General features: G+C 48.1%; 1 protein-coding gene and 1 long non-coding RNA gene across 2 annotated transcripts in view; both read right to left on the minus strand.

Annotated features, from left to right (window-relative positions):
* Nucleotides 1-552: 552 nt before the first annotated feature.
* LOC137562924 (uncharacterized) lies at nt 553-9,590 on the minus strand. The gene is made up of 2 exons (XR_011030214.1): nt 8,276-9,590; nt 553-8,187 (listed from the first exon to the last, which is right to left on the minus strand). It is a non-coding gene; the product is annotated as an uncharacterized lncRNA (long non-coding RNA).
* Nucleotides 9,591-9,778: 188 nt separating this feature from the next.
* The window catches only part of LOC137562925 (collagen alpha-2(IX) chain-like), a 39,074-nt gene continuing 30,569 nt past the window's right edge, over nt 9,779-18,283 (minus strand). Inside the window, exon 4 of the mRNA XM_068274740.1 lies at nt 9,779-11,177. Within this exon, the coding sequence (XP_068130841.1) occupies nt 11,172-11,177 (6 nt within the window). The 3' untranslated portion in view covers nt 9,779-11,171. The remainder of the gene's footprint in view (nt 11,178-18,283) is intronic.

The following is an 18,283-nucleotide window of genomic DNA, read 5'->3' on the forward strand; positions in this document are numbered from 1 at the left end:
TGCATTGCGACACTTTTGTTAATGGACATCGCCAATTTTAAAATTGTGATGCAGCTCACCATTAAAGTGTACCCGAGAGGTTATAAATAGCAGTATTTACACTTACCTGGGGCTTCCTCCAGCCGGGCTCCCTCGCCGGCAGCTCCGTTCTTGTCCCTGGCAATCTGGCCGGCCTAGCACTTCTGAGCAGGCGCACCCCCCACCGCCGGGAGCGTAATGCGTCTGAGCAGCACTACTGCACAGGCACCGAACACTTCTGGCTGCGGGAGTGTTACGGGGGTGCACGCATGGCAGAGCATGCACAGAAGAGCGTGGCTGGCCAGATTACCCAAGTCCATAGCACAAGAACGGAGCGGCCAGAGAGTAAAGCAAGGGAGCCCACACACCTCATGGGGCTGGGGAAAGAAAAGGCCCATAAAATTGTATGGCAGTGACTTTCCATCATTCTGCAACAGAATTGAGCACTGTGAACTAGCCATCGAGGTCTTTCCTGTCATGGTGGATATAAAATATTTAGACCTGTGTAAGTATAAAAATGAAACCACTAGCCAATAAAGGTGCAAATTCCTCAATTTTATTTTTTATCAATCATATAAAAAACAATATTTTATGTTTCTAACATTGCAAAGCATCATCCTCATCCATTTATTCCTGATTGGTAAACTCCCCCCACCTAATGATTGAATGCCAGTGGCTCATTACCAATTCATGTTCCACAGGAAGTCATTTTTTTAAAGAGTAAAACTTTATTTCACAACACAAAAGGTGCAATTTTTTTTAGATATGTGGCTTTCCCCTTGATGCAGATTGCTAGTCAGGTAAATCAAGTATTTGGGTGTACACATCCTCTGACACGCATGCACGAAATGTGTGGCTGCACAATAGGATAGATGAACGCTTGGTTCAGTAGTCCCTGAGTCTAGTCACACCCTATGGTCTCATAAACACAACCGTGCCTCTTGCATGTTTCTGCTCTCTGCCCCTCATGGAGCAGTCAGTGAGGTTTAGTGGCAGTGAACTGAACTAACAGGCCTTTCTGCTCATGCTGGGCAGGGCTGTGGAGTCGGTGGTTTCAATAAACTGGGTCAGATTCGGATGATTTATGTACCAACTCCACAGCCCAAGTAAGTATTAGACTAAGGAGTGGGAGCAATTTGGGGTACCTGGAGTCTGTGGTATCCTAAACTGAGATTATTTTTTTCACTGACTCCACAGCCCTGGTGCTGGGGCACAAAATGGAGGCCACTATTATTTAGCTGGCAGCTGCACTTTAAATTCCACACCCTTCGTGCTATTAACAAATTCACTTCATATATTAACTTTTAAATAACTTAGAATATACCCACTTTCTCTGAATATGTTCAAATCATGTCACATTTTGTTGACACTAGAAAATACATTTTACAAAAAAATTGACACAAAACCAAAAAGATCATAAAACAAGATACAAAACAGAAAAACAAAAAAAGGGAAATTCTGGCAGGGGAGTATGTCAGGTGGCTTCTAGTTTAAGTGAAGCACTATTTTGTCTCACAACAGGGCAGCACAAGTGAGGCAAGAAAGCAGGAGGTGTTTTTAAACATCAGGCATCATGTTCTGTGGAGATTACAGTAGACACGCATGTTCTGTGGAGATTACATTATGCCTACATGCCTGTTTGCCTAAACCTGCAGCAAACACTCCTTTGGGCTAAACCAAATGAAAGGTTTGTCAATTGACAAGGAAACCACAAGTTTATGCTTTCAAGGTAATATATGGTGTTATGTAAATATGTGCAGGTTTAATGAGAGCACTTTTTACTTAGCAAGAACACATGAACCTCTCAGGCTGGCTTGGCAACCTGTTGATCATAGTCACTGACTGGCAGATCGCATTGCCATGCCAACCCTTCCCTACCTATATGCAGGATGACACAGGGAACATCTGCCATCATCCCAAAACTATCTCTAAAGATCACTTTGGGCAAAAGGTCAATTGAGCCTATATGTAGTTTTAAACACCCTGATGTGACAGTAGGATCCAGCCGTGTGACCCACCGATTACTGTGGAAACCTTGGCCTTGGTTATCCTTGCTGACACAGCAGTGTTCCACCTAACATGATATATACATCAATAGAGGAGCTAAAGTATAATCTGAGGCATAAAACCAGCCATCTTTATTAGTGATTCCATACATGAAACTATATATCACCGTTTCTCTTGAGCTGCCCTAGATTACATTTAAAGGACCACTATAGCAAAAAAATTTGTAACATTTAAAGGGGTTCTGTGGGGGTTCCTGAGAAGAAAAACAGACCCTTACCTTGGGCTTCTATCAGCCCCGTGCAGCGGTAATGTCCCACGCCGTCCTCCTCCCATCTGCTATTCTCCGCCGCCGGCCCCGGTCTAAGCGGCATGGGATCCAACTGCGGCTGCGCTACAGTGGCCGCGCACCCGCTCGCTTCCGCCTGCGTCACCGGAAGCTTACTGCGCAAGCGCAGTACAAGGCTCCGTTGTACTGCGCCTGCGCAGTAAGCCTCAGATGACGCGAGCGGAGGCACGGCAACGCGCATTATTCGTCTGTGTGACAGCCGAATAATAGCCCGGTGCCGGCTGCGGGGAACGGCAGATGGGAGCAGGACGGCGTGGGACATTACCACTGCAGGTGGCTGATAGAAGCCCAAGGTAAGTGGCAGTTTTTCTCCTCAGGAACCCCCACAGAACCCCTTTAAAATACATGTTTACATACACATAAGAAGTATGGTACATGTCTTACAGAGTAAAAGGCACAATAAATGACTTTTTCTTATGCTGTAGTCGCTTACAGTAGGCAGTAAATTTCTGACAGATCTGACAGGTTTTGGACTAGTCCATCTCCTCATGGGGGGGGGGGGTCTCAGTGCCTCTTTTATTCTATACAAAAGCAATCACTGGAAAACATCTATACAAAGATGCTGGCCGGCCTCCCTACTTATTTGCACACTAGTTTGGCAGTTGGACTGAGCAACTGCCATTCATTAAGTGCTTTTAAAAATAAACCCCGAGAATCCCACATGAGGAGATGGACAAATCTAAAACCGGTCAGATCTATCAGATTGCCACTGCTTATTGAAAGAGACAGGTATACAGTACAAAAATAATTTATAGGGCATTTTACTTTGGGAGAGATGTACATTTTGCACACATGCATTTTAAAATGTACATTTTTTGTGATGGTGGCTCTTTAAATAGTTAGAATGAGGTAAATCTCTGCTGTGTAGCTCACAGCTGCTGAAGGAGACGCCTTACAAATGCAAAATAATATGGTAAACACACACACAGAACTTTCTCTTTTTACATAGTGCAAATGCAGTTCTAGAAGGAGCAGCTATAAATCATAAGTCATAGGCATAGACCAACAGCAATGTTACTTCTGCCCTGTGATCCTGTTATATGCTGCTGCTCTACTTCACAGATGACGTAAACAGAGCACCTCTCTAGCTGCAGCATTACAGCTGTCCAGCCATGACTGCCATATCTGCACTCTGCCAAAATAACAACAAGAGGATATAAGGATCTCTCTCCCAGAGAAGCGATTTCACAAACACCTACTACACACAAACTACTAGAGGAAACATTGCACCTCCAATATCAGACATAAACAGTGAAAAGTGCGAACCGCACACTGCAATGTATATTGTAATGAGTGTCACACACGGGCAGATCTGTAGCTAAACGTGCATATTAATGGTACCATGGGCAACAAAGAACTGATCTTGAAGGATTGCATTATCGATCATTTCATTAACCTCTTCCATACCGTGGCTCTCCTGCCCCTTCAGGGCTAGTTTCCACTGCAATGCAGGTGGCCCTGCGTCAGCGCGACTCTTGCATCAAGTGACTCCCCGAGGCGGGGCTTGTGATCCCATTCATTATATTGAATGGGACTGCGAGCGCAATCTCGCCAAAGTATCAGTGCACTCTCTGATGTCCCGGCGATCACGTTTCCATAAGCGCAGATAAAATATGGAAACGAGCCCTTAAGGACCAGCGACTTTTTTTTTCTCAAATGCAAGCAGTGATCATGGGGTCAGGAGCCAACGAGATGCGGAGCTTTGCTGTCAGTGTGACAGCAGAGTGAGCAGGTTATTGCATCGCAGCCATCGATGGGAGTGGCGTGTACACGGCGCATGCAGAAGTTGAAATCTACGCCCTGGCAGGGATAAACGAACATAAACAGGGCATAGATTTCAACTAGCCCAGTCTAGAAGCAGTTAAAGAAATGATCGTTCTGCTTGGTAGATTTTTTTTACACAGATATGAATACAACTGGTGGAGATATAATGACAGGTTGCTTTCTATAGTGGTGTGGATCAATTAAATACAATCTTTTCTTTCAGTCTGAGTGACCATATCGAAAAAATTATTGTTCTCTAAAAATTGTACCATTAATGGGCATTCTCTGCCAGATCACAGGATGTACAGTGCAGGTGGTTGGTTACTAAAGGAAATGTGCAGTGAACAGTAGCAATGTTTCAATGGGATATCTTTTATTAAGTGCAGGAAATAGCTTATTCTTTCCTGCCACCTGATTGGCTGTTTCATATCAAAAGAGAAGCTTCATACATTTCCTTCACTATTGTAAACGCTGGAGTCTGGCAGATATCTCTCAGATCAAATCTCCCAGTGTGTGGCTATTGCCGGACACTGTACAGCATAAATGGAGTTAAGCAAACCTCAAGTTATACACATATTAGAAGGAATGGCTATACACAGCCTTAAAATGTACACAGCTTTAAATCCTCATGTTTTCATACAAGGACTGTCGCTCGCTAGGACTGGGGATCTAACAATAGGTTGACAGTTCAGGGCAGAGTTCGGTACAGAGATGTCTCTAGCCGATGTGCAAGCGTTGGGTCTGTTGCTATGGAGAGGGGCAGAGTGGTAATGCGCGGCTGTGTGTCCAATTAGGAAATCAATTTTGCACCGTTGATATGGCTGGACATTATATAGCCTAAGTAAGGGATACATACACAGAGAACTTTATAACAAGTCTTATACAGCAAACTCCCCATTATCCAGCACTCAAGGGGATTGGAGTCTGTACAGATGTGTCACTGGCCTAGAGGCTAGCGAGACGTCTTACTATGGAGCGGTGAGGAGGAACAACGCGCGGCATACAATGGATTGGCTTCCAGCAGGCAAGGTGTGTGGCAATGCGCCTGGGTACTGTACGCTGTAAAAGATCTGGCATACTGGCTCTTTAGGCAAACTCGGAGTGGTCCTGTGTACACACAATAGATTCTCGCCCAAGGTGGTCTTTATCAGCCACCCTGGTCAAGTTTAATCCAGTGTGTACACAGCTTCAATGTTGGTACTGATACCAATATGGTTGTCAACAGCTGTGCAATTCCTAGTTACATTTATATAGCCCTAAACATATTAAACTGCTTTATAGAAAGCATTTAACAATTCACAATCTAATGTCGCTAATAAACTCCCAGAACAGTTTTTGGTTAGAATTAACTGCCCTACTGCAAGGAATTTGGGTGGTGGAGGGAACTGGAGCACTTGGTGGAAATTGAGAGAAAGAAAGAACATACCATGTAGATAGTGTCACATGGCAACATCTTTACTGCTGGCAGGTGATGTCTGTGGAAAGAGATGCTGCTTTTTTTTGGCAGTTATAAACGGCTGTTATTTCCCACAATGCAACAAGGCTCCCACAGTGTGATGTCACCAAGGTGCTGACATCACACTGTGGGAGGGGTTTCACCACAATAATAGCCATACAGAGCCTCCTGATGATCTGTTTGAGAAAAGGTAAAGATTTCTCGTGGGAAAGGGGGTATCAGCTACTGATTAAGAGGATGTTCAATCCTTGGTTACAGTTCCTCTTTATACTATAAACCTCTAAAAATGTGATGTGTAAAGTAAAAGTGGTCTTGTTCTACCAAGTCCTCATTTACATTCAAGCATGTATATCAGGTAAAACCTAATACAATCAGTATCCCCCAGATATTGACTGTTTCTCGATCAATTTGCAGTAGTAGGCATTCAACCAGATCTCAGCTGAAATCTTGTCAAATAACTAACTGTACCACCGCAGCTGCTAGCTTTGTAATGATTGATGCCACACAAAGCTGTACAAGTGTCTATCACAAACTGTTCCCTCCAAAGCTCCCACCGGCATCGATCTGGCAAAGAATCGTCACGTCTAATAAATACAGTGGGTTGCAAAAGTTTTCGGCCTCTGAGGCCCTCACAGAGCAGCTGTATTTGTACTGACATTAGATTACACACAGGTGCACTCTATTTAGTCATTAGCACTCATCAGGCAATGTCTATAAGCAACTGACTGCACTCAGATCAAAGGGGGCCGAATAATTATGCACACCCCACTTTGCAGTTATTTATTTGTAAAAAATGTTTGGAATCATGTATGATTTTCGTTTTACTTCTCACGTGTACACCACTTTGTGTTGGTCTTTCACGTGGAATTCCAATAAAATTGATGCATGTTTGTGGCAGTAATAAGACAAAATGTGGAAAACTTCAAGGGGGCCGAATACTTTTGCAACCCACTGTACATAGATTGTAGCATCGACTATAAATACTATAGTTTCAACAGATTTCCAGTAGATCTGGTGTTTATATCAAATCTGACCTATAATTGTGTAGTGGACCTCTGCCTGAATTGCTTGTCAATGTAAAGTTTATAGCCCAGTCTGCTGAGCTTTAACCATAAATCCTGGATTTACGATTTAATGGCGGCTAGTATGCACATCTCACAGCTGTGTAGAGCCATTCTATTCACAACCCAGTAAATTATATTGTGAGGAGAAGCCCTGACACCACCAAGTAAAGCCCAGTAAACATGCCTAAAGAATACCTGTAACAGTTTTTTTTTTTAAAGTTACTTAGCTCAGTAGAGAGAAGCCTCTGTATGGCCCAGAGGCTTCCCCGGTCTTCATACGGCCCTCCTGCTCTGTGCTGGGACTGAGCAATCGTCGACATTAAGGTGGAAGATTGCTTGTGGCCACGCTCCTCTCTGTGTACCAGCATGGCTGCACTGCACAGCCGCACAAGTGTGCCCCGCCCCTGTGCAGTAGCATAGAGCCACGTGTGCACAGCTTCTTCCTTTGTGCACAAGCGGCTCCGTGCTACTTTACAGGTGAGAATGCACTGGTGCCTGAGCAGGGTAGCCATGTGAGTACACAGAGATGATTGTGGTCCTGGAGATAAGGAGGGTCTGGCCTGGCAGCAGGGGGGTCGCGAGGATCGGGGAAGCCTATGGATCATCCAGGTTTCCTCCTACTGAGGTGGGTATCTTACTAAAAAAATAAAAATACAGGTGTACTTAAACAGTTTGTCATCTGAGGCCAGGGTCACACTTCACAGAATCGCAGGAGTTTTCCATTATGTGCTATGGGGAAAATGCATGTGATTGTGCCAAGAGTGAACCAGGCCTCAAACTATCAATGGATGAATGTTCTGGGTGACACAGGCAGACAATGGCTGTACACACTTCTCTGTTCTATGGAGAGGAGGGGGGACAACAATGGGCATTCAGCCGTAAAACAGAAATCGGTTGTCTCCCAGCAATCCGACATGGTTTATCCGACTGGTGTTAGAATGATTGATCGACATGGACAACTAAAATCTAGCATGGGTACGGGGCTTAGCAGGCCATCACTTCCCTCACTATGAATTTCTTCATGATAAAACGACATGAAAGTCCAAACATTTTGTGATTAACAATGAAACAAAATTAAACTGAGCAGAAAAGAAGCTAAACATTTAGAACAAAAACTTTACAACAGAATTCCTCAGATAACTGGAGCTGGCAGCTTTGTTTCAAATGCCTTTGTACTGTGACCAGGAAGATTCCTTCCACCCCCTCACACCTTTATATGCAGTGCCCAGTGCTCTAGGCAGTGACCAGGAAGATTCCTTCCATTCTTATACCTTTCTATGCAGTGACCAGGAAGATTCCTTCCATCCTTATACCTTTCTATGCAGTGACCAGGAAGATTTCTTTCACCCCCTCACACCTTTCTATGCAGTGACCAGGAAGATTCCTTTCACCCCCTCACACCTTTCTATGCAGTGACCAGGAAGATTCCTTTCACCCCTCACACCTTTATATGCAGTGACCAGGAAGATTCCTTCCACCCCATCACACCTTTCTATGCAGTGACAGGAAGATTCCTTTCACCCCCCTCACACCTTTATATGCAGTGACCAGGAAGATTCCTTTCACCCCCTCACACCTTTATATGCAGTGACCAGGAAGATTCCTTTCACCCCCGCACACCTTTATATGCGGTGACCAGGAAGAATCCTTCCTTCCTCATAACTTTCTATGCAGTGACCAGGAAGATTCCTCCCACACCCCTCACACCTTTCTGTGCGTGACTTAGGAGATTTCTTCCACCCCCACACTGTCTTGTGCAGTGAATAGGAAGATTCCTTCCACCTCCTAACACCTTTATGTTTGGACATTTGCACTGGCCAAGCAAGTTAATATGAAAAACAAGGAAACCATCTCCATGGGGGTGTTACATTAACACTAGCCAAATCCCTGTGTGCTAATCCATGTTAAAGGGTACCTGTAACTATAGAAAATGCAAAAGTTAGATATTTATCTTAATAGAGGGAAGCCTCTGGATAAACCAGAGGCTTCTCCCCCCTCAACCTCGCTGTCCCGGCGCTGAAGCTCCTTGACAAGGGCTTGTTGACAAGAGCTCAGCTGCCCTTACACAGGTGCAAATGGTTCGCGCATGTGCAGTAGCACGTAGCCGCTTGGGTTTGGCTTTCTCTGCCGAGCAGGAGCAGCTCCGTGCTACTGTATAGGCGTGAGCCGCCTAGCGCCTGTGCATTGCGGCCATCTCTCACAAACGGGTGTGCGTCCGCAAACTTCCAAAGAGTCCCCACCTCCAGCGGAGGTCTCGAGGAGGATGTGGGAAGCCTATGAAGGATACAGAGGCTTTCCTCACCCAAAGTATCTGCCCCATCTTTTTCTAAAAGTCACAGGTTGACTTTAAATTTGAAAAAGGAAAAACCCTCCCTCCTCAGCCCCTCCCTTCAGATGAGTCATGCTGTCTGATTTCTGTGTGCAGAGACAAGCTAGATTCCAGACAGCACTAGACAGAGCAGTTGTCTCCTCTCTGCACACACCAGCCTCACTCATCTGAAGAGAGAGGATGAGGAAGCAGTGAGGCAGATCCCAACACAGATATCAGCTGACTGGATAGTGAGAAAAAAAAAACAAAAAAAAACAAAAAAAAAAACCTTTCACAGGGCGAGAGACCGTGACAGTTCTTTTAGTACGCAGCTCTCTCTTAGGATACAGTAGTGGGTTTGCATACTTGGGTCTGCTAAGAGAAAAGAAATTTCACCAAGTCCAAAAATAGTCTGCTCAATCACCACACTGACAACTCAAAAAGGATAAAGGGTCTGACCCACCTATTAAAAGATGCCCATCCATAATGCAATCATGGCTCCACAATCTTACCACATTTAATATGAAAGACAAGATTGTACGTTCAAAACTGTATCCTCGATGTTCATCTTTACTCTATACTATAGATAATCCAAGTACGGCCAACACACCAATATAAATATTCCAGGAAGTTTATTCCTTATTGCATGTGCAACATATGACAATTGTTTCGGGGCCACGGAGGGTCCCCTTCATCAGATACAGTGCAGACATACCTGCGAATGTCTGCACTGTATCTGATGAAGGGGACCCTCCGTGGCCCCGAAACAATTGTCATATGTTGCACATGCAATAAGGAATAAACTTCCTGGAATATTTATATTGGTGTGCTAGCCGTACTTGGATTATCTATACGGACTGATGTTGCTTTTGCATCGAGGCTAAGCACCCAATCTTTCACGGTAAGGTGTGCCTCTCCATTACCTAACATTGTACTCTATACTATAGATGTAAAGGTCTAATGCTTACAACTGTAAGAAAATCTAAAATGGGTTAATTCTATGATCCTGGTTTTAGTTCCTGGTGACTTTTTACGTTCAAACTACTATTGTTTCCCAATCATTAATCTGTTGTTAATAAAAAGGACTGTTGACAGCACAGCGACACGCTGCATAGACAGGCGGCTGTACAAACAAAGCATTCTCCCTGGTGCTTCTCTGCAGGCCATATACAAGATGGGGCACCAGTCTCTCTGCTGGCCTCTAGATGCCATGAGTATAGTAAAGTGGCACACCACACCTATCACTACATACAAGCTGTTCACCGGTCCTTAGTCTTTAAAGGGCCATTATGGGAAAAATTGTAAAATTTAAAATGCATGCACTATAAATTACCAGTACTTTTTTTTCTATGTTGCGGCCACTTACAGCAGGCAGTGAAAAGCTGACAGATTTTGGGATTAGTCCAACTCCTCAGAGGGGATTCTCAGTATTAACTTTATTCTTTACAAAAACACTCCCTGGAAAGGATCTATACAAGGAGGTCAGTCAGCTTTCCTACTCGTTGCAAACAATTTTAGCAGTTGGACAATTCAGCAAGTGCTTTTGTAAATAAATACATAACTGAGCATCCCCCATGAGGAGATGGACCAGTCCAGAACCTGACAGAACTACCTACTGTCAGTTATGGCAACATAGGTAAAAAGTAACGTATAGTGCATTTTACTTAGGGAGCAATGCACATTTATACAAATATACATACTAAGTATGAGGGGGAGTCACCGCACAACGACATGAGAAACAAGGGACCGATTTCCAGCTATCAGAGGAAAACACTTAAATACAAACTAAACACACAACCTTTTCCTGTGCAGCATGTTTAGGAGTTATAGAAAATATCGATTTACTTTAATATATTTACCTGTACACTAGAAAAGTCTCACAGTCTGAATCCCACTGTCGTGGATTGATGGGTAAATATCACTGATATTATATACATACACATTATTTACTCCATTTAGTTATACAGAGCTGCCCCTCCGCTTGTGTTCATATAGACCTAACATATTTGCAAATACAGTCTATTGGTGAGCTAGCAATACGCACAAATTCTTATCATCCCCATACAGGACTAGTTTTACACAGTACATTTACAGTATGTGGTGTTTTGTGGAAGAATATACATTTCTCAGTGTTGAACGGTGAGGTGACGGGCGGTCGTACTCTTGACTCTTCCCCAATGATCATGTTTGGTCCATGCAGGCAACAGTTCAGATCTGAAATACAGGATGAAAAAAAAATTTAAGTGGGACTCCACTTTGTAGGCTAAAATTAATATAGAATTACCCGGATGACTTTTCTGTATTCTAGACAGGGCTGTAGAGGCTGTACAAAAATCATCTGACTCCAACTTAGTTTATGAAACCTCTAACTCCAGGTACCCAAAAATTGCTCTGACTCATCAACTCCAACACCACAGCCTTGATTCTAGAAGTCCTATTTACCTTCTGTATTGTATAACAATATAACCATCTTTTGTTTATTTTCACCTCAGGATTGCTTTAAAGTGAACCTTCAGAGCCCTTTCACACCAGGGCGGGTAGGTATCTTTACCGCACTCCACTGCTCGGTAATGAAAGTCTATGGAGACTTTCATACTGCCACATTACGGCGCGATGAGACAAAAGTGATGTTTTCGCCACATCCCAGACTACGTTAATGCGCATACTAGCATCACTCTGCGTCATCGGACCGGAAATCATGTTACTCTATGGCAACGCAGGTATTTTAAAATGTTGGAGTCGCAACGTTGCGGAGCGTATGCACGTAAGCGTATTTTAACAATAAGCTTCTGTGCACTTCTGCATACCTGAACCAGGAAGTGACAGCAATCGTGGATCACTTCCTGCTTGGCCAGTAGTAACGCGGTGTTCCATGAAGGCCTGTTTCTGGTGGTGCGGCAGGTGCGACACGGTGTTCCCTGAAGGCCTGTTTCTGGTGATGTGGTGCGGCAGGTGCGACACGGTGTTCCCTGAAAGCTTGTTTCTGGTGATGTGGTGCGGCAGGTGCGACACAGTGTTCCCTGAAAGCCTGTTTCTGGTGGTGCGGCAGGTGCGGCGTGGTGTTCCCTGAAGGCCTGTTTCTGGTGGTGCGGCAGGTGCGACACGGTGTTCCCTGAAGGCCTGTTTCTGGTGATGTGGTGCGGCAGGTGCGACACAGTGTTCCCTGAAAGCCTGTTTCTGGTGGTGCGGCAGGTGCGACGTGGTGTTCCCTGAAGGCCTGTTTCTGGTGGTGCGGCAGGTGCGACACGGTGTTCCCTGAAGGCCTGTTTCTGGTGTGCGGCAGGTGCGACACGGTGTTCCCTGAAGGCCTGTTTCTGGTGATGTGGTGCGGCAGGTGCGACACGGTGTTCCCTGAAAGCTTGTTTCTGGTGATGTGGTGCGGCAGGTGCGACACAGTGTTCCCTGAAAGCCTGTTTCTGGTGGTGCGGCAGGTGCGGCGTGGTGTTCCCTGAAGGCCTGTTTCTGGTGGTGCGGCAGGTGCGACACGGTGTTCCCTGAAGGCCTGTTTCTGGTGATGTGGTGCGGCAGGTGCGACACAGTGTTCCCTGAAAGCCTGTTTCTGGTGGTGCGGCAGGTGCGACGTGGTGTTCCCTGAAGGCCTGTTTCTGGTGGTGCGGCAGGTGCGACACGGTGTTCCCTGAAGGCCTGTTTCTGGTGGTGCGGCAGGTGTGACACGGTGTTCCCTGAAGGCCTGTTTCTGGTGATGTGGTGCGGCAGGTGCGACACGGTGTTCCCTGAAAGCCTGTTTCTGGTGATGTGGTGCGGCAGGTGCGACACAGTGTTCCCTGAAAGCCTGTTTCTGGCGGTGCGACGTGGTGTTCCCTGAAGGCCTGTTTCAGGTGGTGGTGCGGCAGGTGCGACATGGTGTTCCCTAAAGGCCTGTTTCTGGTGGTGCGGCAGGTGCGACGTGGTGTTCCCTGAAGGCCTGTTCTGGTGGTGCGGCAGGTGCGACGTGGTGTTCCCTGAAGGCCTGTTTCTGGTGGTGTGGCAGGTGCGAGACTGTGTTCCCTGAAGGCCTGTTTCTGGTGGTGCGGCAGGTGCGACGTGGTGTTCCCTGAAGGCCTGTTTCTGGTGGTGGTGCGGCAGGTGCGACATGGTGTTCCCTGAAGGCCTGTTTTCTGGTGGTGCGGCAGGTGCGACGTGGTGTTCCCTGAAGGCCTGTTTCTGGTGGTGGTGCGGCAGGTGCGACATGGTGTTCCCTGAAGGCCTGTTTCTGGTGGTGCGGCAGGTGCGACGCGGTGTTTCCTGAAGGCCTGTTTCTGGTGATGTGGTGCGGCAGGTGCGACACGGTGTTCCCTGAAAGCCTGTTTCTGGTGATGTGGTGCGGCAGGTGCGACACAGTGTTCCCTGAAAGCCTGTTTCTGGCGGTGCGGCAGGTGCGACGTGGTGTTCCCTGAAGGCCTGTTTCAGGTGGTGGTGCGGCAGGTGCGACATGGTGTTCCCTGAAGGCCTGTTTCTGGTGGTGCGGCAGGTGCGACGTGGTGTTCCCTGAAGGCCTGTTTCTGTGGTGCGGCAGGTGCGACGTGGTGTTCCCTGAAGGCCTGTTTCTGGTGGTGTGGCAGGTGCGAGACTGTGTTCCCTGAAGGCCTGTTTCTGGTGGTGCGGCAGGTGCGACGTGGTGTTCCCTGAAGGCCTGTTTCTGGTGGTGGTGCGGCAGGTGCGACATGGTGTTCCCTGAAGGCCTGTTTCTGGTGGTGCGGCAGGTGCGACGTGGTGTTCCCTGAAGGCCTGTTTCTGGTGGTGGTGCGGCAGGTGCGACATGGTGTTCCCTGAAGGCCTGTTTCTGGTGGTGCGGCAGGTGCGACGCGGTGTTTCCTGAAGGCCTGTGTCTGGTGATGTGGTGCGGCAGGTGCGACGCGGTGTTCCCTGAAGGCCCGTTTCTGGTGGTGCAGCAGGTGCGACGCAGTGTTTCCTGAAGGCCTGTTTCTGGTGATGTGGTGCGGCAGGTGTGACGCGGTGTTCCCTGAAGGTCTGTTTCTGGTGGTGTGGCAGGTGCGACGCGGTGTTCCCTGGAGGCCTGTTTCTGGTGGTGCGCAGTGGCGATGCGGGGTTCCCTGGAGGCCCATTTCTGGTGATGCGGTGTGGCAGGTGCGACGCGGTGTTCCCTGAAGGCCTGTTTCTGGTGGTGCGGCAGGTGCGACACTGTGTTACCTGAAGGCTTGTATCTGGTGGTGTGGCAGGTGCGAAGCGGTGTTCCCTGAAGGCCCGTTTCTGGTGATGCGGTGCGGCAGGTGCGACGCGGTGTTCTCTGAAGGCCCGTTTCTGGTGATGCGGTGTGGCAGGTGCGACGTGGTGTTCCCTGAAGGCCTGTTTCTGGTGATGCGGGTGGGGCAGGTGTGACGCGGTGTTCCCTGAAGGCCTGTTTCTGGTGGTGCGGCAGGTGCGACGCGGTGTTCCCTGAAGGCCTGTTTCTGGCGTTGCGGTGCGGCAGGCGCGACAGGGTGTTCCCTGAAGGCCTGTTTCTGGTGATGCGGTGGGGCAGGTGCAACGTGGTGTTCCCTGAAGGGCCTGTTTCTGGTGGTGTGGCAGGTGCGACGTGGTTCTCTAAAGGCCTGTTTCTGGTGGTGCGGCAGGTGCGACGTGGTTCTCTGAAGGCCTGTTTCTGGTGGTGCGGCAGGTGCGATGTTCCCTGAAGGCCTGTTTCTGGTGGTGCGGCAGGTGCGACGTGGTGTTCCCTGAAGGCCTGTTTCTGGTGGCGTGGCAGGTGCGATGTGGTGTTCCCTGAAGGCCTGTTTCTGGTGGTGCGGCAGGTGCAACGTGGCGTTCCCTGAAGGCCTGTTTCTGGTGGTGCGGCAGGTGCGACGTGGTGTTCCCTGAAGGCCTGTTTCTGGTGGTGCGGCAGGTGCAACGCGGTGTTCCCTGAAGGCCTGTTTCTGGTGACGTGGCAGGTGCGACGTGGTGTTCCCTGAAGGCCTGTTTCTGGTGGTGCGGCGGGTGCGACGCGGCGTTTCCTGAAGGCCTGTTTCTGGTAATGCGGCAGGTGCGACGTGGTGTTTCCTGAAGGCCTGTTTCTGGTGGCGCGGCAGGTGCGACGTGGTGTTCCCTGAAGGCCTGTTTCTGGTAGTGCGGCAGGTGCGACGCAGTGTTTCCTGAAGGCCTGTTTCTGGTGGTGCGGCAGGTGCGACGCAGTGTTCCCTGAAGGCCTGTTTCTGGCGCTGCGGTGCGGCAGGCGCGACAGGGTGTTCCCTGAAGGCCTGTTTCTGGTAATGCGGTGGGGCAGGTGCAACGTGGTGTTCCCTGAAGGCCTGTTTCTGGTGGTGTGGCAGGTGCAACGTGGTTCTCTGAAGGCCTGTTTCTGGTGGTGCGGCAGGTGCGATGTTCCCTGAAGGCCTGTTTCTGGTGGTGCGGCAGGTGCGATGCGGTGTTCCCTGAAGGCCTGTTTCTGGTGGTGCGGCAGGTGCGACGCGGTGTTCCCTGAAGGCCTGTTTCTGGTGATGCGGTGGGGCAAGTGCAACGTGATGTTCCCTGAAGGCCTGTTTCTGGTGGTGTGGCAGGTGCGACGCGGTGTTCCCTGAAGGCCTGTTTCTGGTCTTGCGGCAGATGCGACGCGGTGTTCCCTGAAGGCCTGTTTCTGGTGATGCGGTGGGGCAGGTGCAACGCGGTGTTCCCTGAAGGCCTGTGTCTGGTGGCGTGGCAGGTGCGACGTGGTGTTCTCTGAAGGCCTGTTTCTGGTGGTGCGGCAGGTGCGACGTCGTGTTCCCTGAAGGCCTGTTTCTGGTGGTGCAGCAGGTGCGACGTGGTGTTCCCTGAATGCCTGTTTCTGGTGGTGTGGCAGGTGCGACGTGGTGTTCCCTGAATGCCTGTTTCTGGTGGTGCGGCAGGTGCGACAGGTGCGACGCGGTGTTCCCTGAAGGCCTGTTTCTGGTGGTGCGGCAGGTGCGATGCGGTGTTCCCTGAAGGCCCGTTTCTGGTGATGCGGTGCGGCAGGTGCGACGCGGTGTTCCCTGAAGGCCTGTTTCTGGTGATGCGGTGCGGCAGGTGCGACGCGGTGTTCCCTGAAGGCCTGTTTCTGGCGATGCGGTGCGCGCGACAGGGCATTCCCTGAAGGCCTGTTTCTGGTGGTGCGGTAGGTGCGACGCGGTGTTCCCTGAAGGCCTGTTTCTGGTGATGCGGTGGGGCAGGTGCGACGCGGTGTTCCCTGAAGGCCTGTTTCTGGTGATGTGGTGGGGCAGGTGCGACGCGGTGTTCCCTGAAGGCCTGTTTCCGGTGGTGCGGTAGGTGCGACGCGTTGTTCTCTGAAGGCCCCCCCCCCCCCCGAAACACCCCCAAGGGACCAGTCTATTTTTACAATTTAGTGCTCTGCAGCTTTAAGAGCTCACAAGTGATTCCAACCCCTTTTCTGCCCACCAACAGAGCTTTCTGTTGGTGTGCTCTGTTCGCTGCTGGGATGTTTACTGCTTTTTTAATTTTTTATTAAAAATATCTATTTTTTTTACATTTATTTATGTATCCCCCCTCCCCCCCCCCCCCTGTGAACCAATCACCGTGATCGGCTGTCATAGGCATCAGCTATGAGTAGTCTACTCCTCAATCTCTCTCTGCTCTCCTGCGTCTTGTCTGTCCTCTGTGATCAATGAAATTCTCCATCCTCCATTTTAGAAATGGCCATTACCCCCTAGCAGCTTCCTGGTCAGCACACTGTTAAACTGTAATATCACTCACTTGAGCCATAGGGAAAGATGGACATTACTTTGCACATTCAGTTGTAACTGACAGCAACTGGTATATTTCAGTTCTGACAAAATACTGTCAGAACTGGAAGGGATCACTGTAAGAAGAAAACGGTGAGCTTCTGAGAGGAACTGACGGTGAGGTTAGTATGTAGTATTCATTTGCAGCTAAGTCATGTGTTTATTTTAAATAATTTTACTTGCTTCAGGTTCCCTTTTTAGGGAGGCTTTGGAAGCCCGAGTGCTCCTGAAGACGGGCCGCTCCATACTGCGCACGTGCGAGCACTCTCTCTCGCGCTCTTGTGCATGCTCAGTATGGAGCCATCTGTCTTCGGGAGGACTTGGCTCCAGAAGACTTCCGAAAGTGCCCCTTGGCGGGGGATTCAAACGGGGAAGCTATCACTGCATCGAGGGCACCGGGAGAGGAAAGGCTCATTAGGACCCAGAGCCTTCTCTCTCCCTAGGCTTAGTATCTGGCTCTTTTTGTTTGTTTTTAATCACGACTCCCAATGACTTTAAAGTGAACCAGAGGTGAAAATAAACTGATGAGACAAACAATTGTATTTATCCTCCTACTCCTAAAAATGACTTTTTTAGTCATCCCATGGTTTTATTTTATATTTAAACATTTACAAACTAGATTGAATGTTTTGTTGCCTCTGCTCAGTGGCAGCCTAATAAGTGTCCCCAGAGTTAGAAAAAGATCAATAGTTCATGTATTTTATCCCTCCCTGCTCTTAGAAGTTGTATTCTGCCAGGAAAAGTTTATGGCTATAATCTGCTTATCAGTGATGTTTACTGTATTTCTGACAAGAAAAAAAGCTCACTTTCATACCTAGAAATTAACTCTTTCAGGCAGCAAAATAAAACAAGTAACACCGCCTAGTTATTTATATGTTTTGTACTGCACATACACGTGTTTTTCTCATCATGTCACATGTCCCCACGGGTACACTTTAAGGCAAATTTTATGTAGTAAAATGCACAAGGGATTGCCCGGTGGTGTTGATCCAGGGAACTTAACTGACTGCCACTGGAGTTGGGAAGGAATGTTTTTTGCTTTTTAAAGCTAATTGGTCCATGCCCTGTAAGAGTTTTTAGCCTTCCTTTGGATCAACTGAGATATGTGAGCGCAGGCTAGTGTTGTACAATATTTCCTGGTTGGACTTATGTATTTTCTCAGCCCAACTATGTAACTATAGCTGATCAACAAGCAGTTGTTTGCCATTCCTTTGACAAATGCTAATCAGCAATTTTGCACAGACACAGAAAAAGGCACCGCTCCCCAAATGCCTATCTGAAATAGCCCAAAGGGTTTCAAGTTGAAAAAGAATGCAAGTAAAATGCAAAACTGAGTCAGAGAATACGAGTGGTAAAGGGCCCTTGTTGGTACTATTCAGTAAGATCCAGAGGAACAGCTCTTAAAAAATCCCTTTGGTGTGCACTTGTGCACAGGCCTATCTACTGCTAAGGGGAACCTGAAGTGAGAGGGATATGGAAGCTGCCATATTTATTTCCTTTTAAACAATACCAGTTGCCTGGCTGTCATGCTGATATGGCAGCAGTAGTGCCTGAACCACACACCTGAAACATGCATGCAGCTAATCTTGCCAAAAACTTCTGATCTGCATGCTTATTCAGATTCTACAG

This window comes from Hyperolius riggenbachi, chromosome 3, assembly GCF_040937935.1.
Source record: "Hyperolius riggenbachi isolate aHypRig1 chromosome 3, aHypRig1.pri, whole genome shotgun sequence".
In the NCBI taxonomy this organism is placed as follows: Eukaryota; Metazoa; Chordata; class Amphibia; order Anura; family Hyperoliidae; genus Hyperolius; species Hyperolius riggenbachi.